General features: G+C 39.7%; 1 protein-coding gene and 1 non-coding gene across 2 annotated transcripts in view; one reads left to right on the forward strand and one right to left on the reverse strand.

The window, feature by feature from the left end:
* SNX3 (sorting nexin 3) overlaps positions 1 to 22,826 on the reverse strand; it is a 50,200-nt gene extending 27,374 nt beyond the window's left edge. Inside the window, exon 1 of the mRNA XM_045499205.1 lies at positions 21,704 to 22,826. Within this exon, the coding sequence (XP_045355161.1) occupies positions 21,704 to 21,865 (162 nt within the window). The 5' untranslated portion in view covers positions 21,866 to 22,826. The remainder of the gene's footprint in view (positions 1 to 21,703) is intronic.
* On the forward strand, positions 16,824 to 16,930 carry LOC123610110. The gene has a single exon (XR_006718114.1). It is a non-coding gene; the product is annotated as a U6 spliceosomal RNA (small nuclear RNA).
* Positions 22,827 to 23,317: the final 491 nt, after the last annotated feature.

Raw genomic sequence — 23,317 nt, forward strand, 5'->3', positions numbered from 1 at the left:
TTAGTTGTTTTAAGCCACCAACTTTTGGGGTTGTCTGTTACACAGTAACAGATAACTGAATCAGTAATCTGACTTTGGCAGAATTATGCTAAATAAGAAGCATATTGAGAGGGCAGTATTTCACTTATAAAAATACGGTACCTAATTAACTCCTTGCTGCTAACTTTTTTGCTTCCTTATTAGCTCTTAACTATGTTCTGAGCAGCTGAGGTTCCCAGAAAAGCTAAAATAGTTAATTGATTATGGAATATTCGGTTAAGGAAGTGTTCCTCTGTAACTTAAGAAGTTGATGGAACTGAAGATTTCCTACTCTAAACAAAAGCAAGGTCCCAAAACAAAAGTTGTAATTTAAGACTAAATTGCTTTCTCTGCACTAACCTGATAAACTTCTAAGAATAGATAGTATGAAATAATTTGCCACCTACATTATAAAAGAAAGAAGCTGAGGTGTTTCTTCAAAGAATGAAATATTACCTGTGACATGAAAACATGAAAAAGCATATTTAATGAGTCTTAATTCTCTAAGACATGAGTGATACCTATATTAATAGACTCCTTTCTCTTCTTGGGAGAGTGATTAGCTATAATAAGAGCAACTAGACAATGATATTAAATACTATATACATGGCATGCTTTAAATGTAGAGACTGACAGCAGTGTCATTACAATACTTTATTCCTTTCATAAAGCCCCACAAAGAGTGATTATTGTTCTAATAACCCGAAGGTACTCAAATCACTAACACAAAACCCTTTTATTAGAAACAGTACATAACTCTCTCAAGAACCCTCATAATAAACTACTGGAAAGAGCACAGGTCACAAGAGGAGTTGTAACTTGTCATCAAAGATTTCAATACATTATTAAGTCCGTATAATTCAAAAAATTTTCTTGCCAGCATACTCTCTTTAACTGTTAGGTACACTCAGTGTTGGCAGTGGGGTGGGGGGCTGGAGAGCAGAGTATTCCGGTTCTGTCCCTCATAATTTAAGTTCATTTCTGAGTACCTGGTCTAGCCTCTTTTAAAAAAAATTTTTTTTTTAATGCTTATTTATTTTTGAGAGAGAGAGAGAGAGACAGAGCATGGCAGGGGAAGGGCAGAGTGAGAGGGAGACAGAATCTGAAGCAGGCTCCAGGCTCCGAGCTATCAGCACAGAGCCTGACGTGGGGCTCGAATTCACAGACTGCGAGATCATGACCTGACCCAAAGTTGGATGTATAACCGACTGAGCCACCCAGGCAGCCCAGTCTAGCTTCTTTTCTCCTCATACTTTCCTTTCCCTGCCGTCTCCTCTGAATTGTGAAGTTTGTAAGAAAAGGAAATCATTCCAGATCCTTCACTTCTAGCTCCCAAACCCTACTTGGAAGTATGGCAAATGATATATTTTAAGTCATAACATCTATAAGTATTAATTATGAAGTCTCATAAGCCACTAATGTTACCTGGAGTGCTAAAAACAATACAGAATAAAAGGCATTAATTGAGAATCTACCATGAACACTAAGTACATGGACATGGTCCCTGATTTAGCAGACTTTATACAGACAAGGATAGGTAAGGGTAAGGACAGAGAAATTAAGAATAGTAGGATACCATGGGGCAAGCTTCTGTAAGACAGTACACAGTTTGGGGAGTACATTATTATGAAAAAGACATGTATACACAACCTTTCAAAGCTAATAAAAATATTTTCTAGGTATACTTTTATGTATACATCATTATGTATGAAAAAACTTCAAGTTTAGATGTTCAATTCTGTAGATGAAGACTTTAAAGTCCCTGCTTTTTCCACTCACCAGGATATTCAAGCTTCTAGTGAGTACGGTTGTATCTTAGGTTTCAACTATTGTTATTCCACTTTCAGTGGAAGTTTCTGACATGCTACATTATGGGGGGGGGGGGGAGGAGGGAATGCAAGCAAATATATGTGAGTGTATATATTCATTCAATGTTTCCTTTGTACATTTCTAAACTTAGCATAGTAGGAGCTAATCATAAATTTGTGATACCATTTCTGATTTCTGGAAGCAGTAAGAAACAGATAAATTACTCAAACAGACCTGGGCTCAAGTTCTCCTCTGGAACTCATAAACAGTATGACCATGTCAAGTTACTTTCCTTCTCTAAATCTGAGTTGCATCATCTTTAAAATGAAGATACTGCCGTTTACCTCAATAATTAAAGAGGAACTACTATTACTTCACACATTATCGCTTATTGGCTACCTAGTGTAGGGCAAATGTCATGCCATATGTCACATTTAATCCTCTTAAGTCTCATTTTATGGCTGAAGAAACTCAAAATGTGGAGTGAGGTAATTTGCTTAGGGTCACATGCATACAAATAGGCAGAGAGAGAGGGAATTCATGTTCAAGTTCAAAGTTCATGCTCTTAAGGCACACTTATAGTACCTAACCCAAACCAGATGTTAAATAAATAAAACTTTAAAAACTCCACTAAGCATCTAATAAGTACCTAAGGGGCGCCTGGGTGGCGCAGTCGGTTGAGTGTCCGACTTCAGCCAGGTCACGATCTCGCGGTCCGTGAGTTCGAGCCCCGCGTCGGGCTCTGGGCTGATGGCTCAGAGCCTGGAGCCTGTTTCCGATTCTGTGTCTCCCTCTCTCTCTGCCCCTCCCCCGTTCATGCTCTGTCTCTCTCTGTCCTAATAAGTACCTAAACAACTACTATGTGCAAGAAACTAAGTAATACTTGATCAAGAAGCCTTTAAAAACACTTGAACATTGCACAAAAAGTGCTTCTGAGCACACATAAGTTAACATTAAAAGCATAATAATATCAGTAAGATCTCTTAAAAATATGAAATCTCAAAGAAAAGTATAATGTAAAAAGGTAAGGGTGGGGGTGCCTGGATGGCTCAGTTGGTTAAGCATCCGACTTCAGCTCAGGTCATGATTTCATGGTTTGTGCTGACAACATGGAGCCTGCTTTGAATTCTGTGTCTCCTTCTCTCTCTGCCCCTCCCCAACTCATGCTCCATGTCTCTCTCTCTCTCTCTCTCTCTCTCAAAAATAAAAAAAAAAAGTAAACATTAAAAAAATTTTTTTAATAAAAAATTTTAAAAAGGTAAGGGTAAGGTCACCTGGGTGGTTCAGTCAGTTAAGCGCCAACTTCGGCTCAGGTCATGACCTCATGGTTCATGAGTTTGAGCCCCACATTGGGCTCTGTGCTGACAGCTCAGAGCCTGGAGCTTGCTTTGGATTCTGTCTGTCTGTCTGTCTGTCTGTCTCTCTCTCTTCTCCTACCCCACTCATACTCTCTCCTTCTGCCTCTCAAAAATAAATAAATGTTAAAAAAAAAAAATTAAAAAAAAAAAGGTAAGGGTAGAGCTGCTGGAATGGTGGAGTAAAAAGCTAATAAGCAAAGCCTCCCCCTCCACAAAAAATCAGTGATAAAAACTAGATGAACGTGTTGGGGTGCCTGGCTGGCTCAGTCAGTTGAGCATCTGTCCGACTCTTGATTTAGGCTCAGGTCATGATCTCATGGTCTGTGAGATCAAGCCCCACGTTGGCTCTGCAATGACAGTGTGCAGCCTGCTTGGGATTCTCCTTCTGTCCCTCCCTCCCCCTCTCTCTAAATAAACAAATAAACATTAGATACAAAACAAAAAACAAAAAAACCTAGGGACACTTGGGTGACTCAGTCGGTTAAGCACCTGACTCTTGGGTTTCAGCTCAGGTCATGATCTCACGGTTTGTGAGTTTGAGCCCTGTGTAAGGCTCTGTGCTACAGCACAGATCCTGCTTGGGATTCTCTCTCTCTGCCCTCTCCCCCCTGCTCTCTCTCAAAAGAAAAAACAAAAACAAAAAACAAAAAACCTAGACAAACATGTCAAAGACAACCCTATCAGGATTCTGAAAACTGACTAAAGACCTATAACAAATTGAAAAACATTTATTCAAGAAAAAATAGTGAACCTCAGGTAAGAACAGTGAAGTCTGTGCTGTTTTAACAGCTCCATCTGTGGTAGTTTTACCAGTGGGGTTAAACCAGCACCATCACTGCCAGAGGGGAGTGACTTGATTAAAATAAGAATGCAGAAAAGTTCCAGATGCAGGACGTATTGTTGAGAACAATAGGGATCTTGGTAGCAAACAAGGGGAAGGCCAATATTGCAGCAGCCAAAGATTGACTTTGGACAATTCCAAGGTTGACTAGGACAAGAAACAAATCAGCAGACTTGATGGAAGCTTAGCAGAGATGTCCTAAGAATGGCACAACCATGATGGGCCTTAATTAAGTTCCCCCTTATCCCTGGTGGTCTGAAAGGCTGTGTCCTTGCACAAAGCTGCATGCAGACTCAGAAAAGATGGCAAGGACCCTACTTATCTACAGATCTCTGGCTGTGAGGTCTTTCACAGATACAGAAGAGCCATGGACATGAGAAGACTTGGCACAAACTAAAAGTTAGAACTTATAAACGGCCTATGCTTTGAATTCATTCCTCAACCTACATACGAATTCATTCCCCAACCTACATACAAATTCACTGTCAAAGGGCAGAAGCTTTCATGGCTCTAGGTGTTTATGCACAACCTCTGACCAAGTCACTGGCTAACCATTAAGTTATACTGATCCAAGGGTGACCTCTAGGAAACCAGGCTTAAAAAACAAACAAGAATTGTGGGGAAAAAAAATCAGAGATATTAGCAACAGCATACTCCAGACTTCATGCAGGCAGGTCCTTAAAAAAATAAAGATATAGTAACAGACCCTCTCCCAACTGGAGAGGGGCGAGAGGTGACATAACTCATGAGTCTCTATTATCTAAAATGATCAGCTTAACAAAAAAATATTATGAAACATGCAAAGAAACAGGAAAGTGTATTCCATATACAGGGAAAAAACAGAATTGTTTTCAACAGAAACTATCTTGGGACACCTGTGTGGCTCAGTCGGTTGAGCATCTGACTCTTGATTTGGGCTCAGGTCATGATCTCACGGTTCATGGGACTGAGCCTTGCATTGGGCTCTGTGCTGACAGTGTGGAGCCTGTTTGGGATTCCCTCTCTCCCTCTCTGCCCCTACCCTGCTCATGGGTGCACTCTCTCAAAAAAAATAAACATTAAAAAAAAAAAACCCTCTCTGAAGAGGTTCAGATGTTGGACTTAGCTGACAAGGATTTCAAAACAGCTAACACAATAAATATGTCCAAACAACTAAAAGAAACTATGCTTATAGAATTCGAGGAAATAATGATGACACTGATTCAATGAATAGAGCATCTCAACAAAGAGATTATAAGGAAGACTCACATTGGAATTGATGGAGTTGAAAAGTGTAGTAACTAAAATTAAAAATTCACTGGATGAGCTCAACAGATTTGAGCTGGCAGATCAATAAAAATTGTTCATTCTAAAAAACAGGAAGAAAACAGAACAAACAGCCTCAAAGACCTGTGAGATGCCATCATAGGAACCAACACACATGTAATGGGAGTCTCACAGTAAGAGAAAAAACAATAAAGAATGGCCAAAGACTTCCCAAATGTGACTAAAATCTTTAATCTACACATCCGTGCAGTTCCATGAATTCCAAGTAGGAGAAACATAAAGAGATCCACACGTACCCATCATGGTCAAACTGTTAAAAGCCAAAAACCAGAAAATCTTGAAAATGGCAAAGAAAAACAACTCATCATATATAGGGAGACACACAGTAAGATTAACAGATGACTTCTCCCCTTAAACAATGGAAACCAAAAAGCAGTGGAATATTCCATTCAGAAAGCTAAAAGAAAAACAACAAAGAAATCTATATTCAGTGTTAGACAGAAATGTGATATGGGAAACCCTGCTGTATACACCTCCCATATGTGTGTAGGTGAGGCCTATGAATATGATGGAGGTCACTTCCATGATTAGGTTACATTTTGTGGCAAAGGTGAAGGGCTTTTGTAGATGAAATTAAAGTCTCTAATCAGTTTGACTCTGAGTTCATCAAAAAATGTTTGGGTGCACCTGACTTAATCAGGTGAGCCCCTTAAAAGAGGGTTTCAGTTCCCCTGAAATCAAGAAAAGTTTTCCCATTGGCCTTGAAGAGGAAGGCCACTATAAGTTCTACAGCTACAAGAAAATGAATTCTCCCAACAACCATGTGAGCCTAGAAGGAATCCCAGGCCTTACAGGAGACCACAATCCTGAACAACACTCTGACTGTAGGCCTTGTTAAGATCTGAGCAAAGGGCCCAGCTAAGCCATGCCCAGATTTCTGACTTACGGAAACAGGCAAGGTAATATTTTGAGGTGCTACATTTATGATAATTTTTAATGCAGTAATAGAAAACTAATACATCCAACAAAACTATCCTCCAAAAATAAAGATGAAATAAGACATTCCCAGATGAACAAGGATTGAAAGTTAAGTAGATCTGCCTTACAAGAAATACTAAAGAAAGCCCTTTAGGCTCAAAAGAAATGATAACAGATGTTACTGGGGTCCACATGAAGAAATAAAGAGCAGCAGTAAAGGTAATTACACAGGTAAATGTATAAATGTGCTTTTCTCTTTTCTTCTCTTAGATGATTAAAAAGAAAACTGCATGAAACAATTATGAACCTGTATTGTTGCCCCCATAACATATAAAGATATAATACACATGACATAATAGAACAAAGGAAGGGGGAGGAACTAGAGGTATATTGGAACAAAGTTACTATATTTTACTGGAATTAAGTTAGCATTAATCTGAATTACACTGTGAAAAGCTAAGTCACTGTAATTCCTAGATCAAACACCAATAATTTTAAAAAGAATTTTAAAGGGTCTTAGGAATTAAAACCTAGAAAATATATATCTATTTAACGAAAAAAGCAATAAAGGAGGAATAGAAAAACAAAAATGCGACATAGAAAATAAGTATTAAGGAGTGCACTTGTGATGAGCACCAGGTGATATATGGGATTGCTGAATCACAGTACTGCATACCTGAAACTAATATAAACGTTGTATGTTAACTAACTGGAATTAAACTAAAAACCTGGAAAAAAGAAGAAAGAAAGTATCAAATGTCAGAAATAAACCCATCACACCAGTAATTTCACTAAACATAAAATGATTAAACACTTCAATCAAAAAACATATTTTCAGCCTGGATTAAAAACTAAGATCCCGGGGCGCCTGGGTGGCTCAGTTGGTTAAGCGTCCAACTTCGGCTCAGGTCACGATCTCACGGTTTGTGAGTTCGAGCCCCGCGTTGGGCTCTGTGCTGACAGCTCAGAGCCTGGAGCCTGCTTCAGATTCTGTGTCTCCCTCTCTCTCTGCCCCTCTCCCTCTCATGCTCTGTTTCTCTCTGTCTCAGAAATAAACATTAAAAAAAAAAAGTTTTAAAAACTAAGATCCCATTATAAACTGTCTACAAGAGACACATTTAACATTCAAAAACAGAAATGGGTTAAAAGTGAAAGGTGGGAAAATAATATTGCCTACAAAAATCGTAAGAAAGCTGGAGTGACTGTATTAATAACAGGTAAAATTGACTTTAAGACAAGATAAATGAATAAGGACCAAGATTCTTGTTAAAGGGTCATGAAGAACTGCTTTCCTCCCCTGCTTTGGTAATCTGAAAGAAAAGACTACCATATAAACTTAAACAACTATCCCTCCTCCATTATTTCTGTTTCCATGTTTTTTTTTATAATGATAAAACACACATTTTATGTTACAGAATATACATTTTTAAGTATACAGAATTCTTTTTTTTTTTTTTAACGTTTATTTATTTTTGAGACAGAGAGAGACAGAGCATGAACGGGGGAGGGTCAGAGGGAGACATAGAATCCGAAGCAGGCTCCAGGCTCTGAGCTGTCAGTACAGAGCCCAACACGGGGCTCGGGGCTCGAACCCACGAACCGCAAGATCATGACCTGAGCCAAAGTCAGATGCTTAACCGACTGAGTCACCCAGGTGCCCCTATCCACTGCCATGTTTAAAATAATATACTCTATAATAATATAAGAGATTCTGAAGAGTTTTGGGAGAAAATGCAGATTTGGTACTGTATGTCAGAAAACCATTTACTGAAATCGGTACTTTTTTTTTTTTTTTTAAGTAAACTCTGCCCTAACCTGGGGGTCAAACTAACAACCCCCGATATCACGAGTCACATGCTCTATTGACTGAGCCAGCCAGACACCCCCTTCTCTTTTCTGATAGTGCAATAGAAAGCTAGAGCCAACTCAATAATAATAGTAATAATAATAGTCATAATAATAATAACAGTTAATATTAAATAAGACAGTATTTATTTTTATTTATTTTTTATCTGAGAGAGAGAGAGAAAGAGAAAGTGCACAAGTTGGGGAAAGAGGTGGGGGGTGGGGATGGGGAGATGGAGGGGATAGAGAATCTTAAGCAGGCTTCACACCCAGCTCAAAGCCTGACCTGGGATCTTACCTGAGCCAAAATCAAGAGTTGGATGCTCAACCTACCCAGCCACCTAGGCACCCTAATGAGACAGTATTTAAAGTCCATAACACACATCATTTAATTCTCATGTAACTCTAAGGAACATACTAACACTGTCATCTTTAGGATGGAAAACAGGTTCAGAGGGGTTAATTGCCCAAGGGCACTCAACAGGCTGGGCAAACTGGGATATGAATTCACATTCATAATTTAAGTGTTCTTAGATAAACACTATCCCCCAAAGAACAAAAACAGTGGAAATTCTAAAAAAATGGAAGTCTATGCTATAGGGGTGCCTGACTGGCTCAGTTGGAGATGCACACAACTCTTGATCTCAGGATCATGAGTTCAAGACCCACACTGGGCACTAGGATTACTTGGAAAAAAAAAAAAAATCTTACGAAAAAAAAAAAAAGGTTGGGGCATCTGGGCAGCTCAGTCAGTTAAGCATCCAGCTCCTGGTTTCAGCTGAAGTCATGATCTCACTGTTCATGGGTTTGAGCCCCGCATCAGGCTCTGCGTTGACAGGGTGGATTCTGCTTGGATTCTGTCTCCCTCTCTCTCTGCCCCTCCCTTTCCCTCTCAAAATAACTAAAAATAAACTTTACAAAATAATTTTTTTAAAAAAGGAAGTCCATGCCATGCAGGTATGCAACAGTTTTGCTCTTCTGCTACAACCTCCCCTGCCCGACCTCCTCCCCACACATATAATACTCAAGTCTGTTTCCAGTTCTTTTCTACCATCACTGGGTAGGGAAAGATAGCCTCAGATGCTTAGACCAATTGGGAGAGAAGTCTAGCTTCCCTGAGAATGAAATCAGTCAAAACCCAACAAGAAATGAGGACTGTTAGTGAGGTAGGGGTATGGAGCCCTACAGAGGGACTGATGGAGAATGAGAACAACAAAATGTAGTATCAGGGCAAGTGTAGGAATTAATAGTAATAACAGCATATATAAATTAAGAGAATAAAATTTCTCAGCACATTCTGACACAGAATATAGAATTTCTGACAATACTGATAGTAAAAAACTGCCAAGATGTCTCTGAAACCACATGATACTGATAAACTGTGCTCTCTCAATAAAGTCAGGTGAATACAGAACAAATGCTAATGAGAACCACAAGCCATCAAAAATTGCCAAAGAGTGGCACAAAAACAGACATCCAGATCAATGGAACAGAATAGAGAACCCAGAAATGAACCCACAAACATATGGCCAATGAATCTTTGACAAAGCAGGAAAGAATATCCAATGGGATAAAGACAGTCTTTCAGCAAGTGGTGCTGGGAAAACTGGACAGCGACATGCACAAAAATGAACCTGGACCACCTTCTTATACCATAAACAAAAATAAACTCAAAATGGGTGAAAGACCTAAATGTAAGACAGGAAGCCATCAAAATACTCGAGGAGAAAGCAGGCAAAAATCTCTTTGATCTTCACTGCAGCAACTTCTTACTCAACACGTCTCTGGACGCAAGGGAAACCAAAGCAAAAATGAACTATTCGAACCTCATCAAAATAAAAAGCTTCTGCACAGTGAAGGAAACAATCAGCAAAACTAAAAGGCAACAGACAGAACAGGAGAAGATATTTTCAAATGACGTATCAGATAAAGGGTTAGTATCCAAAATCTATAGAGAACTTATCAAACTCCACACCCAAAAAACAGATAATCCAGTGAAGAAATGGGCAAAGAAGATATCCAGATGGCCAAACGACACATGAAAAAATGCTCAACATCATTCATCATCCAGGAAATACAAATCAAAACCACAACAAGATACCACCTCACACCTGTCAGAATGGCTAACATTAACAACTCAGGCAACAACAGATGCTAGCAAGGATGCGGAGAAAGAGGAACTCTTTTGCACTGCTGGTGGGAATGCAAGCTGGTGCAGCCACTCTGGAAAACAGTGTGAACGTTCCTCAAAAAACTAAAATTAGAACTACCCTACGACCCAGCAATTGCACTACTAGGTATTTATTCAAGGGATATAGGTATGCTGTTTGAAAGGCGCACATGCACCCCTATGTTTATAGCAGCACTATCAACAACAGCCAAAGTATGGAAAGAGCCCAAATGTCCATCGATGGATGAATGGATAAAGAAGATGTGGTATATATATACAATGGAGTATTACTCGGCAATCAAAAAGAACGAAATCTTGCCATTTGCAACTATGCGGATAGAACTAGAGGGTATTATGTTAAGCGAAATTAGTCAGAGAAAGACAAATATCATATGACTTCATTCATATGAGGACTTTAAGATACAAAACAGATGAACATAAGAGAAGGGAAGCAAAAATAATATAAAAACAGGGAGGGGGACAAAACATAAGAGACTCTTAAATATGGAGAACAAACAGAGGGTTACTGGAGGGGTTGTGGGGGTGGGTGGGCTAAATGGGTAAGGGGCATTAAGGAATCTACTCCTGAAATCACTGTTGCACTATATGCTAACTAACTTGGATGTAAATTTTTTAAAAAATTGCGAAAGAGGGGTCCCTGGGTATCTCAGTCAGTTGAGCATCCAACTTCGGCTCAGGTCATGATCTCGCAGTCTGTGAGTTCAGGCCCCACATTGGGCTCTGTGCTGACAGCTCAGAGCCTGCAACCTGCTTCGGATCTGTGTCTCCCTCTCTCTCTCTCTGCCTCTCCCCTGTTCATGCTCTGTCTCTCAAAAATAAACGTTAAAAAAACATTTTTTTTTAATTTTTTTTAACGTTTATTTATTTTTGAGACAGAGAGAGACAGAGCATGAATGGGGGTGGGGCAGAGAGAGAGGGAGACACAGAATCGGAAGCAGGCTCCAGGCTCCGAGCCATCAGCCCAGAGCCCGATGCGGGGCTCGAACCCACGGACCGCGAGATCGTGACCTGAGCTGAAGTTGGACGCTTAACTGACTGAGCCACCCAGGCGCCCCCAAAAATTTTTTTTTTAATTTAAAAGAAAGTGTTGCAACAATTCAAACAATCTTTATAACAACAACCAAGAATTTAAGTTAGGAAGTTATAAAAATGGAAGTTCTCTAGGACATTTCAATGAATCTACATCTGAAGCTGTTTTTGCTTCACAGCTTGTTCAATCCTTTGCAGCCAACGCGGACTCCTCACCAACTTCAGGTATTTAAGAAAAGAAGGTATTAAAGTGTATAGTGCGGAACAACACTGATTTATGAAAGTGCTTTAAAATCCGGACGTAATATCCACTGGTGAGTTGCTTTTAGTTTGCCTACATAAGAATTTAGTCATAAAGACTTCAAAATGTTTTAATCTAACAGACTTTTTCTGAGGCCCTCATAAAAAACCCTTGAGGAAGTGGGGCAGGAAGGGATTTTGGGAAGCATTTCCTCTTCACTGGCCACAGCAAGGCCTGTAAGAGACCCAACTTCATTGCAGAATAGGAAATTACTTCAGGGGCCCTAATGTAAATATCCTGGGAAGGCCTTGGGGCTCTCTACAGACCTGAAAGCAAATACAACTGAAATCTGTCTGAACCACGCAGATTTTACATCTACCTGTACAGGACTGAAGAAAAGGGAAATTCTATGCATTCTGAATGGCACCATTTACTCTCATCCCAGTTCTTTCAGTTAAGCTATATTAAGCTATAGTCTAACTACAATTTATAGATGTGTGCTCAATTTCCTAATATAAAACCATTACCCTACAAAGAAAAGTCTGTAACCTTTGGCTGGATTAAGAAATTTTCTCTTTTGGGGCACCTGTGTGGCTCAGTCAGTTAGCATCTCATGAACCGTGAGATCATGACCTGAGCTGAAGTCAGACACTTAACTAAGCCACCCAGGTGCCCTCCTCCTTTTTTTCTTAAAGCATTAGAGATTTTTTTCATACATCTTTAAAAAATTTGTTTGTTTTGAGAGAGAGAAAACGTCATGCACACGTGAGCGAGAAGGGGAGGGGCAGAGAGATAGGGAAAGAGACAGAATCCCAGGCAGGCTCTGCACTGTTAGCATGGAGCCAAATGCAAGGCTTGATCCCATGACCCTGGGACATCACCTGAGCCAAAACCACGAGACAGATGAGCCCCCAATTTTGTCTATCTTAATCAGCAGAGAACAGGGTGTGTTTGAAATCAGTGCATGCTTGGAGTTTGGCACAGGGGAACAGTGAACAGACTATGGAGGGACCAATGACTACAAACACAGTGAAAAGGGGCAGAAAGGTTAAAGAAATTCAGAAGAAGCCCTATATATATACTGGTTCCTTCATATATGAACCATCCTGTATATTCAAGGCCAATTATCACTTATAATGAACTAACAACAAGTCAACTTTCATTCCAGGGAAACTGGACAAATAGATGTCTGGAAGTTTGAAAGCCTTTCTCACTTTTACGAATGTTTTACCAGATTTTATATAATTAGAATTCTTCTACAATGGTTCCTTAGCTTTGACATTCTTGAACTTTCTTCATATAGCAGCTCTGGGTGTCTTACATATTTGATACATGTATTTTTTTACTTCATAGCCTTTTATTTATTTAAAAAAAAATTTTTTTTAAGTAATATCTATACCCAGCGTGGTACTCGAACTCACAACACTGAGATCAAGAGGTGCATGCTTTACTGACTGAGCCAGCCAGCTGCCCTTACTTCATAGTCTTCTAAGTTGGATTTTTAAAATCTATCCTGTCACAAATGGATCTGGATTTTTTAAAAGAACAAATTATTCCTGCTCATTATAAATAAATGCCTGAAGTTAACATGCAGGTTTCTTTTCAAAATAGAAACCAAGAAACAAACAAACAAAAAAATGTAACATCAGAAGAAACTGTGTAGTTATACATTTATCGCCCAAAATACTTAAATATATTTTAGACTTTGAGACTTGGAATCACAAGTTGCTAAAGTCAAAGTATTTTTCTCCTAATGTGTGCAGTAAATGGAAGATATTATTGCTTCCAAGACCTTGCTTGGAATTATGGAGGGTCAGAGGCCTAACAATAAGCATGACACCTTTTCTGAGTTAAATTGTAACCAAAAGCCAATAACCTACAGTATTCACCATATAGTACTCATAATTTTACATTTGTCTAGTTTTAGAAGTTGGTGCCTTCATATGAGAAGGCATAAGATCACAAGGATAAACCACTGTATCAAAGACTATGTGGTTCCTTTGTCTTATACTCAGTTTAAAAGAAAAAAAACAAAACTGCACTGGTCGTTTAGTGGTATTAATCTTGACCTATATCTGAACAGCTAAAGTGACTTCGTCTTTTGGTAATTTTCTATTCAGTTTGGAAAAATAATTCTCTACAGCCTATTTAAGTAAGGTACCCAACTTTTTTTTTTTTTTTAAGTAGACCCTAAGCCCAACATAAGGCTCAAACTCACGACCCTGAGATCAAGAGTTGCATACTCTACCAACTGAGCTAGCCAGGTGCCCCTCTTTAGTTAAACTATGAAATATTTTTGACTTTATAATGAGTTTACATATCTTAAGTCATTGCATTTGTAAATTTAAGTAGACTACACTTGTCAAAATATTGGGTTTTTAAAAATGTTTATTTATTTTTGAGAGAAAGAGAGACAGAGCATAAGCAGGGGTAGGGCAGAGAGAGAGAGGGAGACACAAAATCCGAAGCAGGCTCCAGGCTCTGAATTGTCAGCATAGAGCCCAATGCGGGGCTTGAACTTGTGAACCATGAGACCATGACCTGAGCGAAAGTAGGACACTTAACTGACTAAGCCACCCTGGTGCCCCAAAATGTTGTTTCTTACTATGGAATAGACAAACATCCCACAAGGCAGGAATGGGGAAAAACAGCAAGCAATCTATAGGTGGCAGGTGTGGGAATAAATTAAGGAAAGCCAAGCAAACGTAGATGCTTTTATCAGTGATAAAATCAAAGTCTAAAGAGCAAAGAATTAGAAAGTGCCCATTCTGATATTATGAGACACAAAGTAATTTTATAAAAATTATTTTAAGTCTTCCTATGATTCTCTGATAAGAGATACTGATCTCATTTATATTCATGGCTCAAATTATATACTCATTCAATACCGTCAGTTAAAATACTAGTCCTAACTGCATACATAGTTTTATACAGCCATTAAAGAAAAGAAAAAAAAGGTTAATCATCTATTTTCAGTATCTCTAATCCAACCCTAATCCCGTGGTACACCCCTGTATCAGATATGCCAGATCTTCATGTTTGTCTCCTTTCTCAACTCATCAAAATTAATTCTCAGGAAGAGATCAGAACTCATTCACATTGAAGACTGTCAAAACTAATGAGAAATCAATTTTATTTCTTACAAATCAAATGAACTCTCTCTAAACTCTGAAGTATCAGGCACAGACAAAAAAAAAAAAAAAAAAAGGAAAGAATGAAGAAAGATGATCAGAATGTTGCTAAAGCCACACCCTACAGGAACTAATCCCAATCACTTATTTGCTACTGTGGCAAAGCAAAGTACAGTGTTCTCCCTATCTTCACAAGGCTGCCCAGATAGACTAAATTTCCCAGCTTCCTTTGTGGGAAAGGGCATTGGGCAGGAATATGCCTTCCCTTGGCTAGAAGATGGATGTGATGCTGGAAGCAGTCCAGTGATGTACCAGCCCAGGACTGCCCTTGAGACCTCTCATGTAAAAAAATAAACTACTGTTGAAGTCTCCATGAGAACGGCCCAAACTGTATCCTAACTGATACAACCTTTCTTGCAAAAGCTACATCAAATGTCCCACTTTACCATCATGTCAAAATTCCTAGGCTCTAAATTAAGTATTTCCTTAAGGAAGTAAAACTTTGGTTGAAAGCCTCAAGTCATCTAACTAATAAATCAGTAAACAGCTGTACCAAGATTATAGTATTGCTTTTCTTGGACTTTCTCATCTGATATTCAAAAAATTGCTGGGTCTGCTTATATAAAAGCAACACAATATGGTACAACATCAAAGTATCTAAAAACAACAGTTCAGCATTTTTCTTTTTTTTTTTTTTTTTTTTTTTTTTTGGTAAGCATGATTATGATGGTGAAGAGAGGGAAAATCTCTAGGAACAAAGAATCACCAAGATAGCTAAAGGTTAAGTGCTTTTAGATTGTTCCACTTTAAAGACAGAACGGCAATACTAATAAAATATAGTAATTTCTTATATGGATATATATTTTGCATTTTCTGAACTCCCAGCTTACCTCCATGATTATTACACAGTGATATAGACAAGGATGGTGCAAGGGGGAAGAGATCTGTCTTGGCCGAATACAGTAAAATCCTCCCCTTCTTCCCAAAAAGCTAAGCTGTACAAGTTGCTATGCTTTCAGCTACTATCTAAATTGCCTCCCCTCCAAAAACAGTTTTCTATCTTTGGCAAATGTCATTGGTTTTCCTCTCTGCTCTCGGAACTCTGTCAGGATGCACTGTTTTGTTTTGGTTAGTTGTTGATTTGTTTATTTCTATTTATTTAGAATTTGCCTTTTTAAATCCCATCATGGCTACCAATCACTGTGGTTCCATATATTTTTCTCATACTTCTCAGAGACAGCATGGTGCAACCAGGAACAAGCCTTGCTGTGTACCAGTTAAGTGCTCTTGCTGGGGTGCTTTTTAAACTCCCACTTTCCATATCCCACCCCTACCTAATGAAATGAGAATCTCAACAGTGTCCAAAGCTCCAGGTGAATGTTCACTACAGGCTCTGAAGGTCAGAAGAATCTAGATTCAAATCCAAGTTCTGCCATTTAATACCCATGACTTTGGGCAAGTTACTTAACCTTCCTAAATTTCACTTATTCATAATGTCACTATGCACCAAGCGCAGTGCCAGGTGTTGAGTAAGGGTGATAATGACAGTCCCTGTCCTCTAGGAGCTTATACTGGAAGATACAGGAACTAAAGGAAATCACAGACCAGCAAACAACGTAATCCCAATAGGGCTACAAGTGCACACAAGAAGGAAATCCAGTCTAAATTCTAAGGATGAACAAAATCTCTAAAAAGGTGACAGTAAGGCTAAGCCCTACAGGACAAGTAATAGTAGCCAAATGAGGCCACTAAAGAAAAGACTGTTTTGTTTTGTTTTTTTAAGATTTTATTTTTTTAAGTAATCTCCACACCGAACGTGGTGCTCAAACCTATAACCCCAAGGTCAAGAGTCACATGCTTCATCAACCAAGCCAGTTGGACACCCCAGAAAGACTGTTTTTAACAGCAGAAGAAGTGTACAGATACAAGAGGCCTAGATAAAAGAGAATTCAGCTTCTTCAGGAGATACAAGTAGTTCAGTAGGACTGGAACAAAAAGTAAGAATAAGGGAGGGACAAGAAAGGATCAACAGGGACCCCAGCTTTTACATCTGCAAAACAGGATTATTATCTGTTCTCTTTAGTTACCTCAAAGATCACATTATATAGATTTAACAGTGCTCGCTTCAGCAGCACACATACTAAAATTGGAATGATACAGAGAAGATTAGCACAGCCCCTGCACAAGGATGACATGCAAATTCGTGAAGCATTCCATATTTATATATATATGTATATATATATATACACACATACATACACACACATATATATATATATGGCACATATATATATATATGGCACAATGCCTTGAACAGAATAAGTACTCAAGTTATAAATCTCTTCTTCAGCTTCAACACGCACAGGGAAAAAAAATCTCTTTTATAACATCATTAGCCAGTCAACAACACTTTCTCTTCAGGTCATCTCATCAGAGCACAAAATTTAATAGCAAGCTCTTTGCAGTTGTTCTCTCCTGCGTGCACCCGACCTACTGTGGATTACTGCATAGTGCCAACTATGGGATTTCCTTCAAAAGGTTCAGACACCTGAGGATGCTCCAACAGTAGGCTGTTGATAACAAAGGTTTTAATGTACTGTTTTGAATTAAATGAACTGTGGCTGTGAAGCAGTTCTGAACCAGGACCAGAATACTTCAAATCTAACCCTGGCTCTAATACTAGTTAGATAATTTACTTTGGGTAAGAGATAACCTTCTGTGCCTTGGGTCCCTGATGTACTAAAATGAACAATACAGATAGAACAGTCCCTAATAACCCAATATAGCAAGGCCACTCCCTTTTCCCAACTTAAGGGATGGACTAAGTAAGAACAGAATCTTCAAAGCTAGTTATATACCCTTCCTTTTTTTTTATTTTTATTTTTTAATGTTTATTTTTGAAAGGGGGGATGGGGCAGAGAAGGAGACACAGAATCCGAAGCAGGCTCCAGGCTCTGAGCTGGCAACACAGAGCCCAATGCAGGGCTTGAACTCACAGACTGTGAGATTATGACCTGAGCTGAAGTTGGACGCTCAACCGACTGAGCCACCCAGGTGCCCCCACATGCCCTTCCTTAACGGAGATACTGGATGTCAACCTTAGCCAGCAGCAAAGATGTGTATCAGACATCTCATGGCCAACTGAGAAAGCTGCATAGATACTGCAGATGTCCTTTGGCACTAAAATACCTTGATTCTTTAAAATATTACTTTGGCCCTTTAATGATACATTCTTATAAATCCTAAAAACAAGTCTAAGAATTAATTTATTTCTCAGCTTCCAACCTGGATATTAATAACTCCCAATTTAAAATGAGAGGACTCGGGGTGCCTGGGTGGCTCAGTCAGTTAGGCCTCTGACTTCGGCTCAGGTCATGATCTCACAGTTTGTGAGTTTGAGCCCCACGTCGGGCTCTGTGCTGACAGCTCAGAGCTTGGAGTCTGCTTCAGATTCTATGTCTCCCTCTCTCTCTCTGCCCCTCCCTGGTTTGTTCTCTCTCTCTCTCAAAAAACAAATAAAAATCAATAAAGAATCTTAAAAAAAAAAAAAAGAAAAAAAAGAGTGGACTCACCTAGAGAAAAATCACCAATACAGGTTTAGAATGGCAAACACTATCAAGATGATACTTTTACTGACCATCTTTCTTGTCAAAATGTTTATCAAACTTTACTATTCAGCTTTATATTTTAAAAAGCCTCAATTTTAAAAGGCTACTTCTGTAACTATATGAACTACATGAGGAGTTAAATGTTAGCTAAACTTACTGCGGTAATCATTTCATAATATATACATATAGCAAATCATTCTGTTGAACACCTTAAACATGAACATTACATAGCAATTATACCTCAATAAAACTGGAAAAAATACTAGTACCATCATAGGAAATGTGGTACCTTAAAATATGAAATACTCTACTCAATATTTTTGGGCTTAATATGCAATTTACCACCTTCCAAATGGCATCACAACTTTCTACATGGAATCACACAAAAAATAAAAATTTAAAACAAACAAGCTACTTGGTTAAGTACTAAACAAGACGGCTTCTTCTATGCCACGCTTGCCTCAATGAAAGTATACTTCCATGCCAAGAAAATCTAACAATTTTAGTTAATTCAACTGCACAGTAATACAGAAAATGTAGTTAATTGATAACTGCCTTTTAAATTAGAAGATACCCACATTTAGAAAAAGGTAACTTTTGAACACTTAGTATTACCAGTCAATGCTCAAGAGACTTATGTGCGTTGTCTCATTTAGTCTTACAATGTAGGTGCTATTGTTAGCATACCTATTTTACAGAGGGGAAGTGGAACTTAGATTGTGTACCTTATTCTGCTAATAAATGATAAATCTATTCTTTGAACTCAGGGCTCAAGAAAGATCCTTAACTTCATTCCTGTTTGAGACAACTGTGTCTAGTTACAACAGAAGATCTTAACTAATTCAAAATCCCCAGAAAATTAAGGTTACATTATAGTACAAACTTCATAAACAGTGACTGAATTTCCCCTTTAGACTTCTCTTTAATATGACAAAATAATTCTAGACCCTGAGCTTTCCTAAACCTTTCATCATTTATGGTGCTCTCTGCTGTACCTACCCATTAGAACAATTTTTAAAAACATTAACAATGTACCAATTATTTTCAAAAGCCCAGAGATACTAATCAAGTGATCCTAATAGTCTTAAACACTACCCTTAAACCAAAAGATAAATGGAGATTGGGAAACTTGCATTCTAAAGTGCCACCATCTAGATAAAATTACTCTGTAAATTAGAGTAATTTCAATCAGAGCCTATAAAATTGAACATTTTTCTCAAGACCAGAATTAGAGAGTAACTAGAAGATAGTTTAAGGGCCCAAACTCCACATGGCAATTCAACAGCAAAATGCAGGCAGTAGGGGCTAGGGACAGCAGCAACATTTTAGAAAGGCAGTAATAAATAAAATTACAAAATGATTTACCTATTCATCTCGCTGGCCATTCTCCCTTAACACAAGATTGTAATTACTCTCAAAAATCACATGCTCCTTAAAACCTACTGTCTTTACTATATGGTATCCTAAGTTTCAAGCTAACACATTATATATTAAGAAAAACTCCAGTGGCATTTCATAAGCATTAGAAACCCACAGTTTTTTAGAGGATACTTGCATTTATGACTATAAACATCATTCCCCCCCAAAAAACCGATGTGGGTGTATACTTTATTAATTCCATAACTCATTAGCCAATATTAAAAAAAATTAGTCTCAAAAATACAAATGACCACTATATTGTAAGTGCCACATCAGCTATTCAGTAAAGTATCAGATGTATTTTTTTTTAAATAATTAAGCTATACTAGAGTGTATTTAATACCCTGCACTCAGCAACATAAACACAAAGTTATTAAATGGAGGAAGTGTAGGCAGGAGATTTTGCTTCAGTTGCATGACAGGAAGTACAAGCTATGGAAGTTTAGAAACAGGAATACCAAGTTCTGTTTTAGCACAAGAAAGGAAAACATGGTGGTAAATAAGGGTATAAGAGGAAGTTCTTCTTAGTGAACAATCTGTCATGTATCCAAAATCATACCAAAAGTTAAAAAAAAAAAAAAAAAAAAGAAAGGAAGGAAGGCCTTTTTCACTAGGCTTATGTGGTAAAGTACTTCGCTAAGTATACTGGAGCCTGGAGTTTGCAATTTCACTATAATAAGACTGCTTAGGGTCCACATTTTACACATCCAAAGGGACACAAGGGTGGCTTATAACATTAAACTGTTAGTTTCATATCTTAAAGTTTGATCATTAGCATTTTCATAGCAATACATGATAAATCATTTTTATGTACATAAGTGTCACAATATGAATATACTTAACGCTACTGAACTGTATACTTTAAAAAGCGTTAAGATGGCAGATTACAGGTTTTGGTTTTGTTTTTTTTTTAACCACACACGCCGAAAGTGCACAAGTCAATGAGAAATTACTCAATTTATTTATAGTAACTTGTTATGTAAATTTCGATTACTCTGAAGTGAAATTCTTATTATACTTAATTTTTAGTAAAACAGTTTGTTGTCGTTTTTAACAGCTAGATTCGTTTTATGTAATTAATTTTTAAAGATACTTCCATACACGAGCAAGTTCTTTAATTGTGAACTACAGTGAAAGTGAAGCACTATTCTCAATTAGCATCTTTCAAATCATCTGAATTACTTATTGCCATCAAATACTAGCTATGAAATTATAAGTGTGTTTCTACTTCAGCTGATTCCTTCATTCAGTGAAGTGCAAATCTCGAAATTAAGAGAGCAAGATCCCTAAATGAATAGGCTTTCTTTCTTAAGGCAGTTGTAATTTTGGATTGGGAAGTAGACAACACTTGCCACACCTCAGCCTTTAGCACGACTGTGGCCCAGAATGCTAAGGTCAATTCTCCGTTCTCGCCAGGCTCAGCCCTACCAAATTCGTCAGGCTTTTGTGAGCTGCCACTAGATTCTGTTCAGAAAAGTGTACAACCTAGATTACTTTGGTAGTTCAGGAAGGGCCTGGAACAACCAGCTTGGCCACCTCTGGAAAAAGTCTCCGGGAAAAGAAAACTGGGAAAACTTCAACTTTGCGCAAACCCCCTTTCAAACACATGTAGCTCCCCTCCCGATGGAGTACAGCGTTCTCGAAAGATCTACACCTTTCCAACTCAAATGTCATTCCCAGATCAGCTGCTTGAGGGGCAAGCGGCGCTCAACCCACGCCCTCTTCTTCGAGCACCTTCTCCCAGGGCCAGTGCTGGGCTCAGCTCACTCCGCAGCCCCCTTCCAAACCCTACATGAAAAAGGGCCCTGGCCCAAGACCCCGCCCGTGGACAAGGCTGCCCGACCGAGTCAGCCCGGGGCTCCTGGCCGGGGCGGCTGTAGCCACCAGAGGGGATTCGCTAGTGGGTTGGCTGGGGACGACCACTGAGGGCGGGAGGGGGTCTCCCTGGAAGGGGAAAAGACGGCCTCACCTTGACCCTGATTTCGTAGGTGGTGAAGCGGCCCCGGCCGACCCCCACCGTCTGCGGGTTGCTCACATCGATCTCGAGGAAGTTGCTGGGCGGCCCGTAGGCATCATTAAGGTTCTGGGGCTTGGTGATCAGCCGCCGGGTGTCCGCCACGGTCTCCGCCATTTCGCTGCTGCAGCCGCCGCCGCCGCGGACTCCCTCCGCCCCCTCCGAGTTCCACCGACGCCGCCGCTGCTGCCCGCCGCGGGGACACCGGGCTCGCGCACAGCGGTCGCGAAGCGAACGAGCACGTAGGACGGGCGTTCACCCAGCGCGCGAAGCCCCTCCCTGCGTCCTTTCGGCTTCCGCCTCTTATGCCCAGGGGAAAAACAGCTGATTCTCCGGGACGCCGCGACCTGGGCTCGGAAAGCCCAGCTGAGGCCGCGGAGGGGGACTGCAGGCTAGACGGCGGAGGAGCGGCGGCAGTCACGGGACTTCTGGTCGCAAGCAGGTTCCGGCCAGACTACAGCGCCCATAATGCACCGGGAGGGCGCGTCGCCGCCTGGCTGCGGCCGAGGTGCTGCGGGACCTAGGGGCTCGGGGGTGGGCGCTTCCTGTCTTTCTGCAAGCAGCTTGGGCTTGGAGGGTTGGGAGGAACAACGGAAATGGTCTTCGCGGCCTTGCTGCGGGGACAAAAGTTAAACGGCGAGTTTTGGGGGGTGTGCCCGCATTCGAAACAAAACTCTGTCGCAGCCTACCAAACGTCTCACCGTGAACCACTGAAAATGCCTTTCTAGGCAACCATTAACAAGTGCCTCACGTCATGATTTTGATGTCAACTTGACAGTTTGACCATACACGTGTATGGATTGATAAACGGAGGGAGATAAAGTAGTAGAGTGGAATATAGACAAAAGACCGTGGCAGATCACAGCACTAAGGTCACACCATTTGGGGACTGGTCGGCTCTCTAAAACAAAATAACGTAGTAAGTAGGCTGAAATCTGCCTTTCATGACCTATTTTGGGTGACCTGCAACTTTCTTCCCTCATTTCCCTAAAGTTCCAGTAAGTTCAAGACAAAACAAAAACGTATTTTTACAATATTTGAAATGAAACTCAGATAAGCCTTTATAAGAAATGAAAAAAAAAAGCTAAAACAAGTAGATGGTAGTTCATCTCTAGCAAATGCAGATTTGGAACATTGAGGTAGAAGGATAAAAATCTACCTAGAGAGTTGTCTCTGTTTATGTCATAGCTCTGCAATTGCATCTACATTTAAAAAAATTTTTTTTTAATGTTTTATTCATTTTTGAGACAGAGAGAGACAGAGCATGAACGGGGGAGGGGCAGAGAGAGAGGGAGACCCAGAATTGGAAGCAGGCTCCAGGCTCTGAGCCATCAGCCCAGAGCCCGACGCGGGGCTCGAACTCACGGACCGCGAGATCGTGACCTGGCTGAAGTCGGGCGCTTAACCGACTGTGCCACCCAGGCACCCCATCATCTACATTTTTAAAGGTATGTTGAGTTTCAGAAACCTCATTCACTTTAAATAATTGGATCTGTCCCTTAAGTTGAAAAATTGCCCAGATCATTGGCAACCTAATGACACTAGGAGCAGTTGGAATAAAAAATTACT

The sequence above is a fragment of the Leopardus geoffroyi genome, chromosome B2 (genome assembly GCF_018350155.1).
Source record: "Leopardus geoffroyi isolate Oge1 chromosome B2, O.geoffroyi_Oge1_pat1.0, whole genome shotgun sequence".
Lineage (NCBI taxonomy): Eukaryota > Metazoa > Chordata > Mammalia > Carnivora > Felidae > Leopardus > Leopardus geoffroyi.